This window comes from Gopherus flavomarginatus, chromosome 7, assembly GCF_025201925.1.
Source record: "Gopherus flavomarginatus isolate rGopFla2 chromosome 7, rGopFla2.mat.asm, whole genome shotgun sequence".
NCBI classification, from domain to species: Eukaryota; Metazoa; Chordata; order Testudines; family Testudinidae; genus Gopherus; species Gopherus flavomarginatus.
In genome coordinates this window covers 33,978,025-33,994,913 of record NC_066623.1, presented here as the reverse complement: position 1 = coordinate 33,994,913, position 16,889 = coordinate 33,978,025, and the positions used below count along the sequence as shown (strand labels likewise).

Below are 16,889 nucleotides of genomic sequence, written 5' to 3'. Positions count from 1 at the left end.
CAAGAAGCAGAAAAGTAGTGGGAGTCGATTCCAGGTGGGATGGCAGCTCAGAATTGAATTGTTGGGGGAAACAAGACTGATTCAAATATGCTGGACTTTTTGAGGGGAGTGGCGACATTTTTTCTTTCACCTGGGCTGGTCTGCTGAATACACCAACCCCAAGTCATCAGATTAAAAGAGCATTCAATCTACTTCTCATTTCAGTTGTTTGTGGTCTATTACCAGCGAAGTTTTTTTTTTTTATTTTTTTTATTTGTACTATGCTAGCATGTAAAACTAACCATTTTTTTTTTTACATTTATATTTCACCTTTAAAGGGAGATGATCTATACCAGGGGTAGGCAATCTATGGCATGCGTGCCGAAGATGGCACACAAGCTGACATTCAGTGGCACTCACGCTGCCTGGGTCCTGGCCACCAGTCTGGGGGGCTCTGCATGTTAATTTAATTTTAAATGAAGCTTCTTAAACATTTAAAAAACCTTATTTACTTTCCTGACTAAACTATTGTTGTATGTAATCAGCAACCTTTGTCCCGCGGCCCGCTAGGGTAAGCCTCCTGGTGGGCCAGGCCAGTTTGTTTTCCTGCCGCATCTGCAGGTTCAGCCAATTGTGGCTCCTGGTGGCTACGGTTAGCCACTCCAGGCCAATGGGGGCTGGGGCTGAGGGATATGCTGACTGCCACTTCCCGCAGCCCCCATTGGCCTGGAGCAATGAACTGTGGCCAGTGGGAGCCACAATTGGTCGGACTTGTGGACGTGGCAGGTAAATAATCTGGCCTGGGGCTGCCGGGCCGTGGTCCAAAGGTTGCTGATCCCTGGTTTAGTTATATATTATAGACTTACAGAAAGAGACCTTCAAAAAATGTTAAAATTTATTACTGGCACGCGAAACCTTAAATTAGAGCGGTTAAATGAAGACTCGGTACACCACTTCTGAAAGGTTGCTGACCCCGATCTATACTCTTCTTTAAACAGGTGCAACTAATTTATTCCATTGTTAGTAGTTCTTAGGCATTTGCACATGTACTTTCTACAGAATTTTCACTTCATGAATATTTTTGACTTTGTGTTGTTATCCTGTACAACCCACTGGGCTTTTGTTAGTCTTCCAGTATCACTTACTGGTATTGTGACACAATTCCTCCTCTGCCTTGGTGGGTCCTGCACTTATAGGCGGTTTTGCTCACCTCAGAGATTCACAGCAGCCCTCAGTTTGGCCAGTCTTGCTAGTGGCTCAAACCTGCCATCCATTCAGCTAACCTCATCACTGGCCAACATGGGGGAAAGGGAGGAGAACAATCCCCACAGTCTCTGTGTCCCACCTAGTGGGTTGGGGACAGGCCAGATACCTTTCCAGTTTAGACCTTCCCTGCTGGTGTTTCTCACAGACCAGGTCAACTCCTCCTGTGTCCAATCAGGAGTTAGGGGGATGCGGGGAACCCGGGCCCACCCTCTACACTGGGTTCCAGTCCAGGGCCCTTGGATAGCAGTTGTCTACAATGTTCCTGGTATCAGCTGCATGACGGCAACAACTCCCTGGGCTACTTCCCCTGGCGTTCCCCAGCACCTTCCTTATCCTAACTGCAGGATCTTCCTCCTGAAGCCTGATCACGCTTGAACTCTTCATCCTCCAGCAGCACCCCTTCTCACTCCCTGCTACTTGCACTGCCCCCTACTAACTGATGGGAGGTCCTTTTTAAACCAGGTGTCCTGATTAGCTTGCCTGTCTTAATTGGTTCTAGCAGGTTCCTGATTGCTCTAGGGCAGCCCCTGCTCTGGTCACTCAGGGAACAGAATATTGTTCATCCAGTGGCCAGTATATTTTGCCTTCTACCAGAGTCCTGTACCCCACTGGTCTGGGTCTGTCACAGTATGAATGAGCAGAGTACCAGTAATTGTTGTCAATTAATTTGTGCTCCTTCTGGATGGCTGTGCAGTAGCCAATAGAATCATGCATAAAAAGAGGTGTTTACATTGGTGACAGTGCTGCTGCATTTAAAAACTAGATAACACAGTCCCAACCAGATGATATTAAAACATGAGGCAAAAGTGTGTAGCTTTTTCAAGTGTAATTGTGCTTAACATATGTATGTCACCTGAAAGAAGTGTTTGAAAATTTTAAATATAAATAGTACTGCCTTTGTCTGTATTTGGACTCCCCTGCTCCACTTTTTGCTGTATTTGTCGCTGCTGCTTACATCAGAAGCAGATGAGTTTGCTTTTTTTCTTCCAGGCATATTCCTCTTGCTGGCAATGTGCAGAACTTTCACAATGTAATTCTTCAAGCCATTTCTCTGTAACAGGAAGCCAGGCAGGAGGGGCTCAAATAAGTTTTAGAAGGAAGTTCTACAGTTAAAAGGGGGGTCAGTGAGTGTAGCTTTATGGGTAATGCTGTTTTATTTTTCTAATAAGCTTCCTCTTTTGAACTAAAGCTGCTTTCTGTGATTCACTCTTACCACATGACAGAAACTGTGTGGAGGAGGAGGGAAGGGTGGTAAATGTGAGCTCAGAACACAGCTACTACCCTGGAAGGGGGAGTGGCTCCTAAGCAGTTGTGTGTACAGTTTCTATCAGAGACAGCTCATAATGGAGAGAGCCACCCTCCTCCCACCTCCCCCCAAAAAGGCAGGGAAGCAGGATAAAATATACAAGCAAAAGTGGGTCTAAGACTCATCTTAATTCCACTTTTTCCCTCAGAACAAGAGATATATAAAGGAGAAGGAAAGAGGGATAACATGAAAATATACACCTCTGTATAAATATCTGTAATTTTCATTTTTAAAAAATACACAGCTTTCCCTGACAATCCTTTACCAATCCATTATCAATTGGCCAATTTCTTATAGGTGTGTGTGTGGAGGGGAGGGAAGGAGAGGGAATGGGTGTATATGGTGAGTCCAGTGATTAGTGATTGCAGAAGTATGAGGGGAAGCATTGAATAAGTTGGGATTCATGAGTGTGATTGGTGGAGAGAATGCATGGCTGTTTCAGTTTTAGTAACAGAATCAAGTGAGTGAATGTGGGCAGGTAGTGGAGAAAAGAAGGTGTGAACTGAAGGAAAAGGAAAGCTTGAGGGAAGAATGGAGGATGGATGTTGAGGGAGGCCGATGTCTGGTTTTCCATTAAAAAAAAAAAATGGAAGGGAAGGGAAGAAAACAAGAGACAGTGAAAAGGGAAAAGTTTGAAGCAAGATACGTACTGGTAAAGATGGAAGGGAAAAAGATATCAGAATTCTTGAAAGGAAAATAGAAGTAAAGGGAAATGGCAGTTGCCAAATCTCTTGGGACTTTAAGAACTGTAAATGGCAATCAGCTACAAAATAGTCTGTAGAGAACAATCCTGCACTGATTTAGTGGGCTGGATGACCTGTTAGGTCTTTTATGTCTAATATATGATCCTATTGCGTGTATAAGAGGGTGTGCTGACTGTTTTTTTTCACCATAGATGTATGTATTTTGACTTCACATCAGAAGCTGCTTGTTTAATCACTTCAGCAATTTTCCTGTTCACCTGAGGGAGTTTAATTCTAATTCAATAATGGATTTATTTCCCATTGAGATGATCATTAGGCTGGATGAGAGCCTGTTGATGGAAGTTGAAGAGGGGTCAGTAATGGAGTTATCTTTGCTGTAAATGGAATCAGTGAACATACTCTAGTTCATTGAAAATCTTTACATTTATGGTATCTAGATTTAATGTGACTAGAAATCTCTTGTAACGTTCGATAAGAAAATAAAGTTTTATCTTTTTGGATGTGCTTTTCAGAATGTTTGCACAGGCATGGAATTGCCACAATTTAAACACATACAGAGGAAAATTCAAATAATATTTGTTTTTTTTCCTAGAACACATCAGTAATGGAGGATCAGAATGAAGATGAATCTCCAAAGAAAAATACCCTATGGCAGGTATGACTGAGGTGCCAAGAGAAGATAGTAAATGATATATAGATAGTTGGCATTATTTTCAATATTTCTGCCTTTGAGAAAGCTTGCGCCTGCAAATTGAATGTCCCTCTTATGCATAGTAGACTTGATGCCATCATTAATTTAGCTCAGAGTGGAGTCCTCAGGTAGAAAATGACAGCGATGGACAATTTATACATGACTTGTTCTTTCCAAATTTTTAAAACTTTCTTCACTCTACCTTGACATGAGACAATTTTAGCATCAAGACACGTTACAGTACAAATTCATAAAACAGAGACACAATTCAATGGCCATAAATGGAAAGAACAAGGTCTAGTACTGCCCTGCCACTGCAAGAAAACTGACTGCGGTGAAATATGCATAACAGATATTGTTCTCTAGCGGAAGGTGAATGTGTATTCCAAGCTTACTGCCTTTATGCTCTGAAACACAGTTCCTTCCTGACTCTGGATTTAATTTGATCAGTTATTGACAGATAGTAATCAGTCATCTCTCCTGAGAAGTTCAACCTGCTATATGGAATGCGGCTCAGACTAGAGTTGACTCTAAAACAAGCAGGAAGTCTCTTGGCCTGAGAGACCAGCAATCCGTAAATCTATGGATTTATTTCAGAGCAAAATAAACAGTCAAAATTGCCTGTCCGTAAAATCTTGTCTTTAAAAAAAACAAAACAAAACCGATTATAGAGCAACTTCTCCTTGTGTGCTGCAATTTTTATATCTAAATGGTCATCTCCCTAGCTATGAACTTTACTCCCTGTACAAGAGGAATAATCCAAAAGATGGTGTAGTGTGTAACTATTGTCATATATAAAGAAGAGGTAGATGAATAAAATACGGAATGTGAGTAACAAATGTTTCTTGAGACATTACTGCTCAAACCTTAACTTTTTAGACCTGGTCGCACACCACATGTGCAGAAACTTTACGCTTTTTTCTGTGAAAAAGTAAAGGGAAGAGGAAGAAAATGTGATATGTGCAGCTGCTTGGTTACATGCTTCAATTCTGTTCTCTTTATTTTCCCTTTCTGGGTGGTGTTTGTAGCCATGTTTGTATCAAATCTTGCCTGAAAGCGTTTGGGGCTACAAGCAATCCCTTACTTGTTTAGTTCTTTCCTTCCTTATATTTACTACCTGTGCAATTTTGGTGTCTTGCAAATTTGAGGTTTGCTCAGCTTGTACACCAGAAAAACACCCTGCAAAGAAAGGCATGAAACAACCACTCTGCTGGTTTAAGTGGTATTTATTCTTTGGTTTCAAGAGGCTTTTGGAAACTTAAGGACTCCTGGAGCAAACTGAAATTAACAGTAAGTATCACTTCTTTTCCTAGAAACTCTGCAGACATACCTTGAAGTGCTCTGTGGATCGATTTGCACATCTAAGCGTATGTCTACACAGTCGATGTTAAAGTTCAGCTGCGACAGTGCTTTAATGTGGCTGTGCAGTCGCAGCTCCAGTGCTAGGAGACAGCTTTGCCAGCGCTGTAATAAAACCACCCCTGCAAGGGGAATAGCTACAAGTGCTGGGAGCATGGCTCACAGCGCTGTAGCATTATCTACACTGCCACTTTACAGTACTGAAACTTGCATTGCTCAGGGGTATGTTTTTTCACACCCCTGAGTGAAGAAAGTTTCAGTGTTGTAAGTGGCGGTGTATACAAGGCCTAAGTGTCTGCATATAGCATAGTGGATTAATGCATAACTGTTTTAGATTTGGAAGCTCTAATCTCACATTTTCAGGATACAAGTGAAGCTTAGCCTGATGTCAATATACTATTGTTCCTAGTGGAGCTGTCCTGTTTGTTGCTATCACTCTTCCTGCCTAAACTCCAGGATGTCTTGTCATCCTATAATAGTGCTTATTATGTGATTCAAACACTAGGTGGCGGTGTATGTACAGTGATGGTTAGAAATTCTTACCAAATATTGAGTGTTTGGTATCAAGAAGTATTATGGAAGTAGGCAGTATGGCCTTGAACTCTTTCTTCTACTCTTGAGTGAAATATTTAACATCTGTTTTCTGTAGTGGTGTGTCATCCATGGCGGGATCTGTTCCAGCACCCAAGTGAAAAATTAAAAATCAAGGTCCCATTTTTAATGGTCCTCGGTGTTGGCATTTGCACGCCCTCAAGTGGCAGGAGTGGACTTTCGTTAAGGAAAGGGCCTATAATTTACAAATTCCTGTCAGTTTTCAATGATGGGGCAAGAAACAGGCAGTGCAACTTTTAATTTTATATTTCTAAATATCGGCACTTCATGTCTTTTTCCCCAGTTTGTGTTGTGTAATTACATCCATCCAAACCAATGGAAGTTGTGGAAGGAATACAGCAGTAGAAAGTAATGATGTGAATAAGAGCCTTTCCCCTATGTTGAATGAGCACTTCAGTATTTCTTTAAATAATTGTAAATGGGAGGAGATTTTTAGTTTTTCAGTGTAATTGATAATTTATAATTATATAAGAAAAAAACAAATTTCATTAATCTCATCTATGAAAGCAGAATGTCCAAGTTATACAGTCTTTTTGCATAGATGATCATCTTTATTATAGACTTTAAAATTTCATTCTGCTAAGATGCACTTCCTTGCATTCTCAGCCCCTCTTTCAGAGTTCAGATTGCTCTTAGCTGACTATGCATGCTGATATTTAAGTGTTAACTATTTTATCTTTTCTAAAAATAGATAAGTAATGGAACTTCATCCGTGATAGTCTCAAGGAAGCGACCATCGGAAGGAAACTACGAAAAGGAAAAAGACTTGTGTATTAAATATTTTGACCAGTGGTCTGAATCAGATCAGGTTGAATTTGTGGAACACCTTATTTCACGAATGTGTCACTATCAGCATGGACATATTAACTCTTATTTGAAGCCCATGTTACAACGGGACTTCATCACTGCATTACCAGGTAACAAACATATCTATAAGAATTGGGAGATAAGTGTATATTTTGCTATAGATAAATGTAGATTATAAATAGTGTACATTTTTCTGGACAGCCACCATATTTTTATTTTCTCCTATTGGGTAGATACATACTAGAATAACTTGTCCGCCATTTCTGTGATTAATTGAACTGACCACTGGATGCCAGTATTGTTCCACATAAATACAGTTTAACTAGTATGTTTTAAACAGCAGTCTGTTTTACTTGGGTCTGAATTATTGTAAAAGCTGCTTCTCAATTGCAAACTTGATCCTAGATTTCTTTTCCATACCAAACCCTCTAATGTAGAAAACACCATTAGCCTTCATGGCTTTGATTTGTGAAGCCTATACTGCATTTTTTTTTTTTGTCCTTGGTTTCTCACATATTTTTTAAAAGTGACCTGAAATCTTAAATCTGTCTGTTTTGATAAACTAGTCTAGACATCTGGGCTTTCTTGCTACTTATTTAATAAAAAAAAAAATTAATTGTAAAATTTTTATTCAGTTCAAGTTTGGTTCTTTCTTCAGTATCTTGTATTTTAGCAGACTGTTCATACCTGTGCATACTTTATGCAAGTCCACAAAGAGGATGGAGCACTACTGTTCTAGACTTCTGTCTGCTTGGCAGGCAACTTAAATTTCAGGTGCCTGAGCAAGAGCAACAAGGAGCTGGTTTCCTGGATTTTGTTCTGATTTCTGATAGTAAGAGGCAGATACCCTTTAAAAAAAAAAATGAATTCAGCATGTGGTGGTGGTGATAATAATAATAATAATGATAATACTAAAGTAGATACAGTAGAACCACTGCAGGATATGTTGGATATGAGAAAAACCACTTGTCTTTTAGGAATTCAAGAAACCACTGACAAAGGGGTCCCTAATAGTTGATAGTGTTTAACAGTAGTTAATGAAACATTGAGACGCTGTCCAGAACCTGCTCTACTCAGCCATTGGAAAAACCTGCTAATTTAAATCCAGGCTGTTATGATGAAAGTGACACGAGTCAGTCAGAGAAATTTGCTTCAAATGCTCTGTTAGTATAAGATTAGGAGTTGCTCTATCTAATAGCTGTCAGTTTTCTTTCTTTGTAATTTTGCTCCCTTCCTAGCCTTTCACATTTTCCTGTCTTCCCGTGTTGGTATATTCTCTCTTGTTTGCTTTGACCATCTGTTGTTCTGTCCTCTGCATTGATCAGTCATAGAAACAATAGCTAGAATACCAGATTGTTATGCACATCATTGTACTTATTATTTGTCAGATGATACGAGCACAACACATCATGATTTCTGATGTTTGAATCAAACAGGCGTGAGCTGCTGAGAAACTCTGATAGTGACAGGCAGCTGACTGAATTGATGCAGTGCTGAGGGGGTGAATCTGTCAGAACTGGATGACCGTAAGAACTCAAGCAGCACTATTCTTGTTTTCCTTCCGTCTATCCTTTTCCCAACTAAAATTGTAACTGCTTCCCTCTAGGTATGCAGGATATTGTTAAGACCTCAGCGCCTCTGGGAAACCTGAAAACCTAGTAAGGGACAGCATAGAAACTGAAAGGAAAGGAGACAAGAAAAGATGCTAGGAGCCAATGATGCATTATGAGATGGAATCTAGTTTTGATTATAAACGTTCTTGTTGGTATTTTACTTACTTACTTATACATAATTCACTTATTTCAAATCTTCATATAAGGATTCATTACCAAAGTGGTTGTGGTTTGTATTACAGTAGTGGCTAACAGTTCCGTTTGAGAGTGGTGCCCCATTGTACATACACAACAGTAAGAAGCAGTCCCTGTCCTAAATCATTTGCAGTCTTGAGACGAGACAAGACAAGACAAAGGGATGAAAAAGCAAGTAGTAGCCCCGTTTTACAAATGGGGAGCAAAGTAGTGAAATCAACCAGGTACATGTCAGTTTCCCTCCGCTGTTGCCTATGTTTTTTTTTTCACTGGGCAGAGAGAATTTTCTACTTGTCTCAGAGGTGCCAGCTCATATTTAAAGTCGACGCCATTCCAACAGGCCAGATGAGGGTCTGGGCTTCAGCGGTTGTGGACAAAGTGGGAGAGAAGGGGAAAAAGAGGGAAATTAAAAAACTGGACAAGAAAAAAATACAGAAGGAAAAAGGATAGAATATGAAGGGAAGAGGGAGAGATGAGATCAATATTGTGATAAATTAGCTTTATACAAGATTTTTCAATCTGATTTTATTGTGGGTTGCTTCTTTCTAGTGAACTTCCTAGCTTTTTCTGCAGAAATGACCCCACTCGGCTTTTAGATACTATAGATTTTCTGCCCATCACCTCTTTCAAAGTGGTTATCTGCTTTATATTTTCCTGGGAGATATTTGAAAAGTGTGCAACTTAAAAAATCAGGCCTGCCTGGTGAAGGCATTTATACAGTGTGGTCTTGAGTTAAGAGAGTGGATTTTTTAACACAAGTTTGAGTTTGCAGCTGCTATATTTTGAACTTCAGTGTGGAATCTAGATACCTATTACCAAGATTTGTAATGATGCAGATCACTTATTCATATGAGTCATATAAGTCCTCATATTTACATATACACATTTATATTCTTTATATATATTAAATATGTTAAAATATGTCTTCCAATATTTGACTTTCTTTTGCTCATTTCCCCCTACCTTTCAAAAAATGGCATACCAAGGCCGATGCTTATATTTTTCTGGTCAGTTGCAGCCAAAGTTATCCTGTAAGTTAGTTTGTTGGATTGTATTAAGACGATTTAAAATGTTTGCTGCCAGCAGCTTTTATTGTCAATAAAACAATGTACTTAAAAAGAAATCTTCCTATCAGGCAAATATTAACTATGTGAGCATGAAAATTAATGTACATTTTGGATTCAGACTTCTGTTGGAAAATGCTTGACATTTTCAGAAAATAAGGTGGCAATTACATTAAAAAATGTTAATAAAATGCTAACTTCAAGTCCTGTTTGAAGATAACATTCCTCTAAGGAGTTCAGTACGTGTACATACACGTACACACACACACACAGACACACACACGTACACACACACACAAACCAGCTTTGCATGGTTGTTCTTTTGTTCAAAAAATGATTGTTGATGTTTCTGACATCTGTAATGCAGACGTGACATTGAATGAAGCAGCTTTATGATACAGTATTAATTGGGTGTGTCCTAAGGTTTAGCTTTTTTTTTAGTGTGATTGGAGAAAATCTTATTTTTTGTGTATTTATTTTTTAGATACAACATTAACACTGAAAGCTTTATTGAGGAAAAAATAGGGTTGTTTTCCTTCTTGACCTTGAATTTGGCCTTCCTTTCATCCTGTCAAATCATTTTTGTATATTGCATTCACTATAAGCTTCTTATATAAAGTGTGCTTTGTCATGCACGGGAAAACACTATCTTTTTAATCTAGCAAAGTTTCCTTTTTGAAAGGATATCAGAATAAATATTGGGCAATACTAGAAGAAATGTTTTTATACTAAATATATATGGAGGCAGAGCGGAAATCCTCCACTTAGAGCAATCTAATGGAGGTGGCATAGATGACGATAGAGAATATCCACCCCAGATTTATTGACACAAATGTTGGCATCCTCTAGCTTTGTAAAAGACAGGTTTGACATAATCCACAACATGAATCATTAAAGATCTGGCTATTAATGATATTTAGTCACCATACCTAAATACTTTAAAAAAGCTGGTCCTAAATTTTTAGGACTGTTTTAACTTTGTCATGTAGAAATGTATTCTCTACATGTAAAGGGTTTTTACTAGCTAATGAAAGGATTCTTTTAAATTTCATGACTTAAAACTCAGGTTTATTTTACTCTTGTGAAAATGATTTTTATTTTACCTAGCTCTTCTGGAGATATTTTAAAAATTGTGTACTAGGTGTAAATAGTATTTGTCTGGAATCTGTGCAAACATACTTTATTGTCCATCACTGTGTGAAGATTCTTATCCACTCATTCATTCAGAACAACTTGCCATTTTAAAATTGACTAGTTTTTGCTTATTAGAGCCCCAGTCCTACAGATTTCAGTTGTGAGCAGATCCCTGCATCCAAAAAGATCTCCACTGAAATTGTGGAACATGTGGAGCGCAAGGGTTTGTTTTGTGCATTGTAACTTGCAGGATCAGGGCATATATGCTAATTAGTCTGTGTATGTTAAAATATAGATTCTTCTTTATGCAGTGTTCCAGTTGTAACATTTTATGTTGCTATTCCTTATGCTTTTTAGTTAGAGGTAAGAATGTTGGCTTAGAGAGCTGCAATTATGAGATCTTGCCATGCCTGAACCTGTGGTATGTGAAAGCAATTGATTCTAACTATTTTAACACTTTCTGCAAGATATAAACTGTGTGGCATTGTTCAATGCTAGGGCATATATTGTGTGATGTTTCTTTTCCTTTAAAACAAATTTTATTTTATCCCCTTCTTGGAGACAAATTAATTCCATAAGAATTTAAGACGTTAATTCCTTTATTCCTATAATTATTTTAAAATAGAAAGTTACTATACTGAATGCGTGTCAATTAAAGTCTTTAACTTTTTGCAATTTGTAGTAGACTAAAAATGAGAAATTTACCCAAACAAGTCAAACTAAGTTCAAACCTCTTTGAAACTTTGTCTTTCTAATCACTTATGAATGACTTTTATAATAGAACTTAATCAAATCAATTGCAAACAATGGCCATTTTGGTTTCAGTTGTACAGGAAATGGATTAAAAATGGTAGAATTGCATAAGGGATTTAGAGAAATTACTTGAAATTTATTACCATTTCTCTTGTACCTAGATACCAGAGTATAAGGAGTGAATGGCTTGAAATAAGTATTTAACATTATTCTGGGTCTGTGATGTGCATGTTCATATCTTCAGAACACATGTTGCGGTGCACATCATCTTTTGTAAACCTTTGATCTCTGGAAGAGCTGTAGCAAAAGGCTTCCTGAAAATTAAGCATATCAGAAAGGGGAAGTGTGCACCCTTGTCTCATCCATGTTTGTAAGGGAAAGTTTTCTTGCACTAGGATTTCGATTAAAATGAATACATTTAAAAAAATTAGGGCCTAAGATGGAACTGACCGTTCATGTTGAGTGGAATGGTCTGCTTATAGAAACATTCTTTGCATCCAGAAAAAATGTTGCTGCTGTGGAGAGATGAGAATAAGGTAAACAAAGATGCACAATAATTTAACCTCTGTGCCAAATGCTTTTGGGCTCTGATTTAATCATTTGAAAAACATATCTATACTAGAACGCTTACCAGACATATTACAAATAAGGTTAAGGAACATTTGGTTTATCATGTTACATATGGATATATTTTCAGAGTCCCCCAAAGAGTTTTTACCTCTACTTGTCACTCAGTATTTGTTTTCTGTAAAGATACCCATCATAACCTATCTCAGCTCTTGGATGTGACCAAGTTAGAAATTCTTCCGTTTCAAAATTCTAAAGCTATTGGCTCAAGGAGACATCTTGCATCATCTAGCAATAGAATGTAGAAATTCATTGTGCTCCAACTGCCATTAGAAAATCACTAGGCATATACATTTAGTCTGAAAAAGTAAGGGGACATCAGTTTTCAAGTACATAAAAGGTTGTTACAAGGAAGAGGGAGAAAAATTCTTCTTCCTAACTTCCGAAGATAGGACAAAAAGCAATGGGTTTAAATTGCAGCAAGGGACGTTTAGGTTGGATGTTCGGAAGATTTTCCCTAACTGTCAGGATGGTTAAGCACTGGACCAAATTGCCTAGCAAGGTTGTGGAATCTCCATTATTGGAGGTTTTTAAGAGCAGGTTAGACATACACCTGTCAGGGATGGTCTAGAAAATACTTAGTCCTGCCATGAGTGCAGGGGACTGGATTAGATGACCTCTCAAGGTCCCTTCCAGTCCTATGATTCTGTGATTTCAGCTGGCTGTTTGTGCCTGTTTGAAATCTGAGCCAGGCTGCAAGTCACAGCGATGTACAGTTGGCACCTTGTTGCTTATCTATAACTATATCCATTATATTTAGTGGGCAAATGCAGAAATGTTAAACTGTAGTGGGGAGAGATTTAAGAAGGCATATTAAAAATTCTACAGCTGCTAACTGCAGAGGCTACCTAAACCTGTGATCAGTCTCCCCTCTCAATTTTTTATCTACAACTGCTTTTCCTCTCTTTTCTGCTCGGGTGTTCTTGAACTGAAACACTATATAAGCCCTTACAGTACAGTAACTTTTGGGGGGGGGAGGGGGAGATTTTGACAGGGTTTAGAAAATGCTTACCATAAAAACTAAGTTTTAGTCATCGGGAACTGAATTTACTAAATGGGAAGTAGGTACCAATTGCGCAAAGTAAAACTGGTGGGAAAGCTCAAACTACCCTTGGTTTTGACTGAAAAGGTGATTCTCTTTAAAAATAAAATGTTAAAAATAGCCCTATTTGAAATCATCTTTTCAGTCAAAACCAGAGTTGCTTGTTCACTCTCAAGAGATGTTAACTGTTTGGTTATCACGGGCTGTGAGCAGGTCTCAGTAGCTCCTTAGCTCAGGAGTTGGCAAACTTTTTGGCCCGAGGGCTACACCTGGGTATGGAAATTGTATGGCGGGCCATGAATGATCACGAAATTGGGGGTTGGGGTGTGGGACGGAGTGACGGTTCTGGGGTGGGGCTGGGGATGAGGGGTTGAGCATGCAGGAGGGTGCTCTGGACTGGGACCAAGGGGTTCAGAGGGCAGGAGGAGGATCAGGGCTGGAGTAGGGGCGCAGGATTGAATCGGATGCAGGCTCTGGGCGGCACTTACCTCAAGCAGCTCCCAGAAGCAGCGGCATGTCTCCCCTCCAGCTCCTATGCAGAGGCGAGGCCAGACAGCTTTGCGGGCTGCCCCATCCGCAAGTGTTGCCCCTGCAGCTCCCATTGGCTGCAGTTTCTGGCCAATGGGAGCTTCGGGGCGGCACTTGAGGGGAGGGGGAAGGGCAGTGTTCTGAGCCCTCTGGCTGCTCCTATCCGTCGGAGCCAGAGTGGAGACATGCCATTGCTTCTAGGAGCCGTGTGGAGCGGGGCAAGCCCCTGACCCTGCTCCCTGGCAGGAGCTCAAGGGCCGGATTAAAACTTATAGAGGACCAGATGCGGCCCCTGGGCTGTAGTTTGCCCATCCCTTCCTTAGCTGCGTTCTCTCTGATCAAGATTAGAAAAATAGAAAATAATACTGAAGAAACTAAAGCAATTTTTGAGTTTTTAAACAAATACATTGTGCCCTAATCTGGATTACTTTCCACAAATCATCCTTTTGTATTTTAATGGGTAAAGCGTGGAAGAGAGTGCGGGCCATGACCTGCACTGTTGAATTAAAATATTTGTAATGCTTAAAACTCAGTTGTGATTTATAAAAGATAATTCCCCCTCAATGGATAGATATGAAAAGATGTGTGGGGAAGTGAGTGGCTGGAGTTGGAGGAATGAGAGGTTGAAAGTGGCAGTTTTAAACTGCCCCCTCGCCCTGAGGAGCCAAGCTGCATTGTGGCCATTTTAGTCTCTTAAATGGGAACTGCTCAGTATTCTGAATTTAACTCACTTTCTTATCTACAAATTGACTACTGGTTGACAAACCGCTACTGAAAGATCAGTAGTGGTCAGATGGTGGCTCAGATAGTTCACAGAACTTGCTTTGAAAGAGTGGCGGGGGAACGCTAGCAAAAATAACATTCAAATTAGTATTTAACTTTTTCCCTATTTTCTCATTTTACGAGGAAGTACCCATAGAGGAAGGAGATATTGCATAAAACCCCATGAAACTACTTTTTATGTTTTATAAATGAGCTATATTGTCACATGGGGGACACACTACAGGTGTCCTGCAGTGACAAGAAACACCTCTATCCACTGGGGAGGGAAGCTCATATGCACTTGCTTCGTTACTTCTGGTTGTAAGAGTCCTGACTAAGCTGAGCAGAAGACAAGGGTTCTGCAGTCTCATTAGTCTCCTGCTGACCAAGATGCATGTGTAGGCATATTTGATCACACAGAACTGGGGAACTTCTCTACATTCCAACCTGGAATTGCTCTCCCTATTGGCATGGCTTCCGAGAGACTAAAAGCTGATAGGCTTGTTTCTGAGATCTTGAGTTCTTGCTGCACAGGAGTCTATAAGTGGAATGTACACATTCGAGTGGAAATGAATGGATAACTTTACATGCCCCCAATAAACTGCTTGAATACATTCCTCACCTCTTATCCTGTTAGATTCCTTCACTGAGTGAGGTAATATCTTTTATTGGATCAACTTTTGTTGGTGAGAGAAAGAGAAGCTTTTGAGTCACACAGAGCTCTTCTTCAGGTCTCTGTCAGAAGTTGATCCAATAAAAGATATTACTTCACCCATCATGAGTGTCTCATATCCTGAGACTGACACTGCTACAACTCCACTGCATCCTTCACTGAGTGTCCTCTCTCATCCTTGCATGAATATATCAAAAGGTTTAGTTAATTAAAAAATCTAAACAAACCTATCTGTAATGGGATGATGGAATCTTTACCAAGTTTATAGAAGCAACATTTTGGCCATTGTGGTTGTGAACTCAGTTTTTGGACATGAAATACCTTTTTCCAGGTGATACGATGACAAGCTTTCAGTGAGCTTCAGGCTCCAACTTTGTGCTAAGCTGTTGTTGAGTGCTATGAACACCACTTCAGGTGGCGTTAGTTCCCGCTGATACTTTTTCATACTTGCATGCCTGTCTTAGCTATGGCAACAATCTAATCTATTTTCATCCAGGGAATGTAAATACATTTCATCCACTCTGATGTAAAGTAAATTTACTAGTATCATACTTCAGCTCCCTCCACACAAATCTTTTCGTACCATGATTTGTAAAAAATACACTGTTTACGCTTCATACTGCTTGCAGTTTCTCATTGATGTTGCATGTGGTTTCATAGAGAAATCATTAGAGCTTTGTCCTTTGTTGAAAATTTTTAAAGAAAAGACAATTACTTGTAATTGTTCTGCTTAAAATACACATCCAAAAAGATTATCCATCTCCCACCCACCTTTCTGTAGAACTGAAGATTTGTTGTAGTTTCATTGTTGTGAAGAGGCTGGTGTGTCACAACCCCTGCTGGATGCAGAGTCCCTTTTTAGTACTTTGGGGTTGTCTTAAATTTCATTTGTATGCAGGTGCACAGAGTGATCTGTCTGAAGTATACCTTTTGTCTCTTGAGGGATGTGAATTTCATCCGACAGGATCGTGCAGTTAAACTAGAAGTGCTAGTTTTACTTTCTGGATCTTAACTAAACTGTGTTAAGGCTTGATGAATTTCGCTGTGAAGAGTGATTAGGGCAGGGAGATTGATGTGTGGTGCTGCTGCTTCAGTGATGAAAATTTAGAAATATCAGGAAAACATGTAGTTAAGTATGTAGTGCATGAATAACTCACATATAAAAGTTCCAGGCAGCTTGCTCTGAGCTGTTTTAAATTAATACCATATTTGGCTAAAACTACCATATTTGGCTAAAACTATGTTAAAAGATAACTCTTAAAAATTACCTGTTTTTGAAAATAACTTGTCTGAAAGAATTAAGCTCCCTTTTTCAGACTTCAGAGGGAGAAGTTTAAGTAGTATTTGCTTGGTACTGTCCATTCTGAATTTTACACCTGTGCGAATGCAAGGAAAATGGAAAATGTTTGTGGTCTCTGGCTTCCTTTCTCTTCAGTGGAAAAAGTGATAATTATGGTATGCTTTTCAAAAAGCAGTGGTAGAATGTTTAGTCTACAGGGTTTGTTCTTACAGGGTTAGGTTGTGGTTAGTAAGTACTGTTATTAAAGGGAAAATGGTATATCTTTCAAACTAAAGGCAAATCTTTACTACTTCACAAAGGTGATTGCCAGAGACTGTCAAATAGTTTTTGTTGCAAATACCATGTAACTTGCCTTTTACACTTTTCAGACTGATTAAGAAAAGCTTTGGATTCTGCTAAATATGCTGACCATGTTTCTTTTAGTATGTCAAATATTATTTGTACTAAGTAGACATTAATTCATAATAAAAGGTA

At 39.2% G+C, this 16,889-nt stretch overlaps 1 protein-coding gene across 10 annotated transcripts in view; it reads left to right on the top strand.

Annotated features, from left to right (window-relative positions):
• FBXW11 (F-box and WD repeat domain containing 11) overlaps positions 1-16,889 on the top strand; it is a 131,666-nt gene that overhangs the window by 61,177 nt on the left and 53,600 nt on the right. For all 10 annotated transcript variants that reach the window (XR_007775508.1, XM_050962694.1, XM_050962693.1 and 7 more), the window contains 2 exons: positions 3,848-3,910; positions 6,609-6,834. Coding sequence is in view for 9 of the 10 variants with exons in the window: in XM_050962693.1 (XP_050818650.1) it covers positions 3,848-3,910; positions 6,609-6,834 (289 nt within the window). In the remaining variant the exon portion in view is untranslated. The remainder of the gene's footprint in view (positions 1-3,847; positions 3,911-6,608; positions 6,835-16,889) is intronic.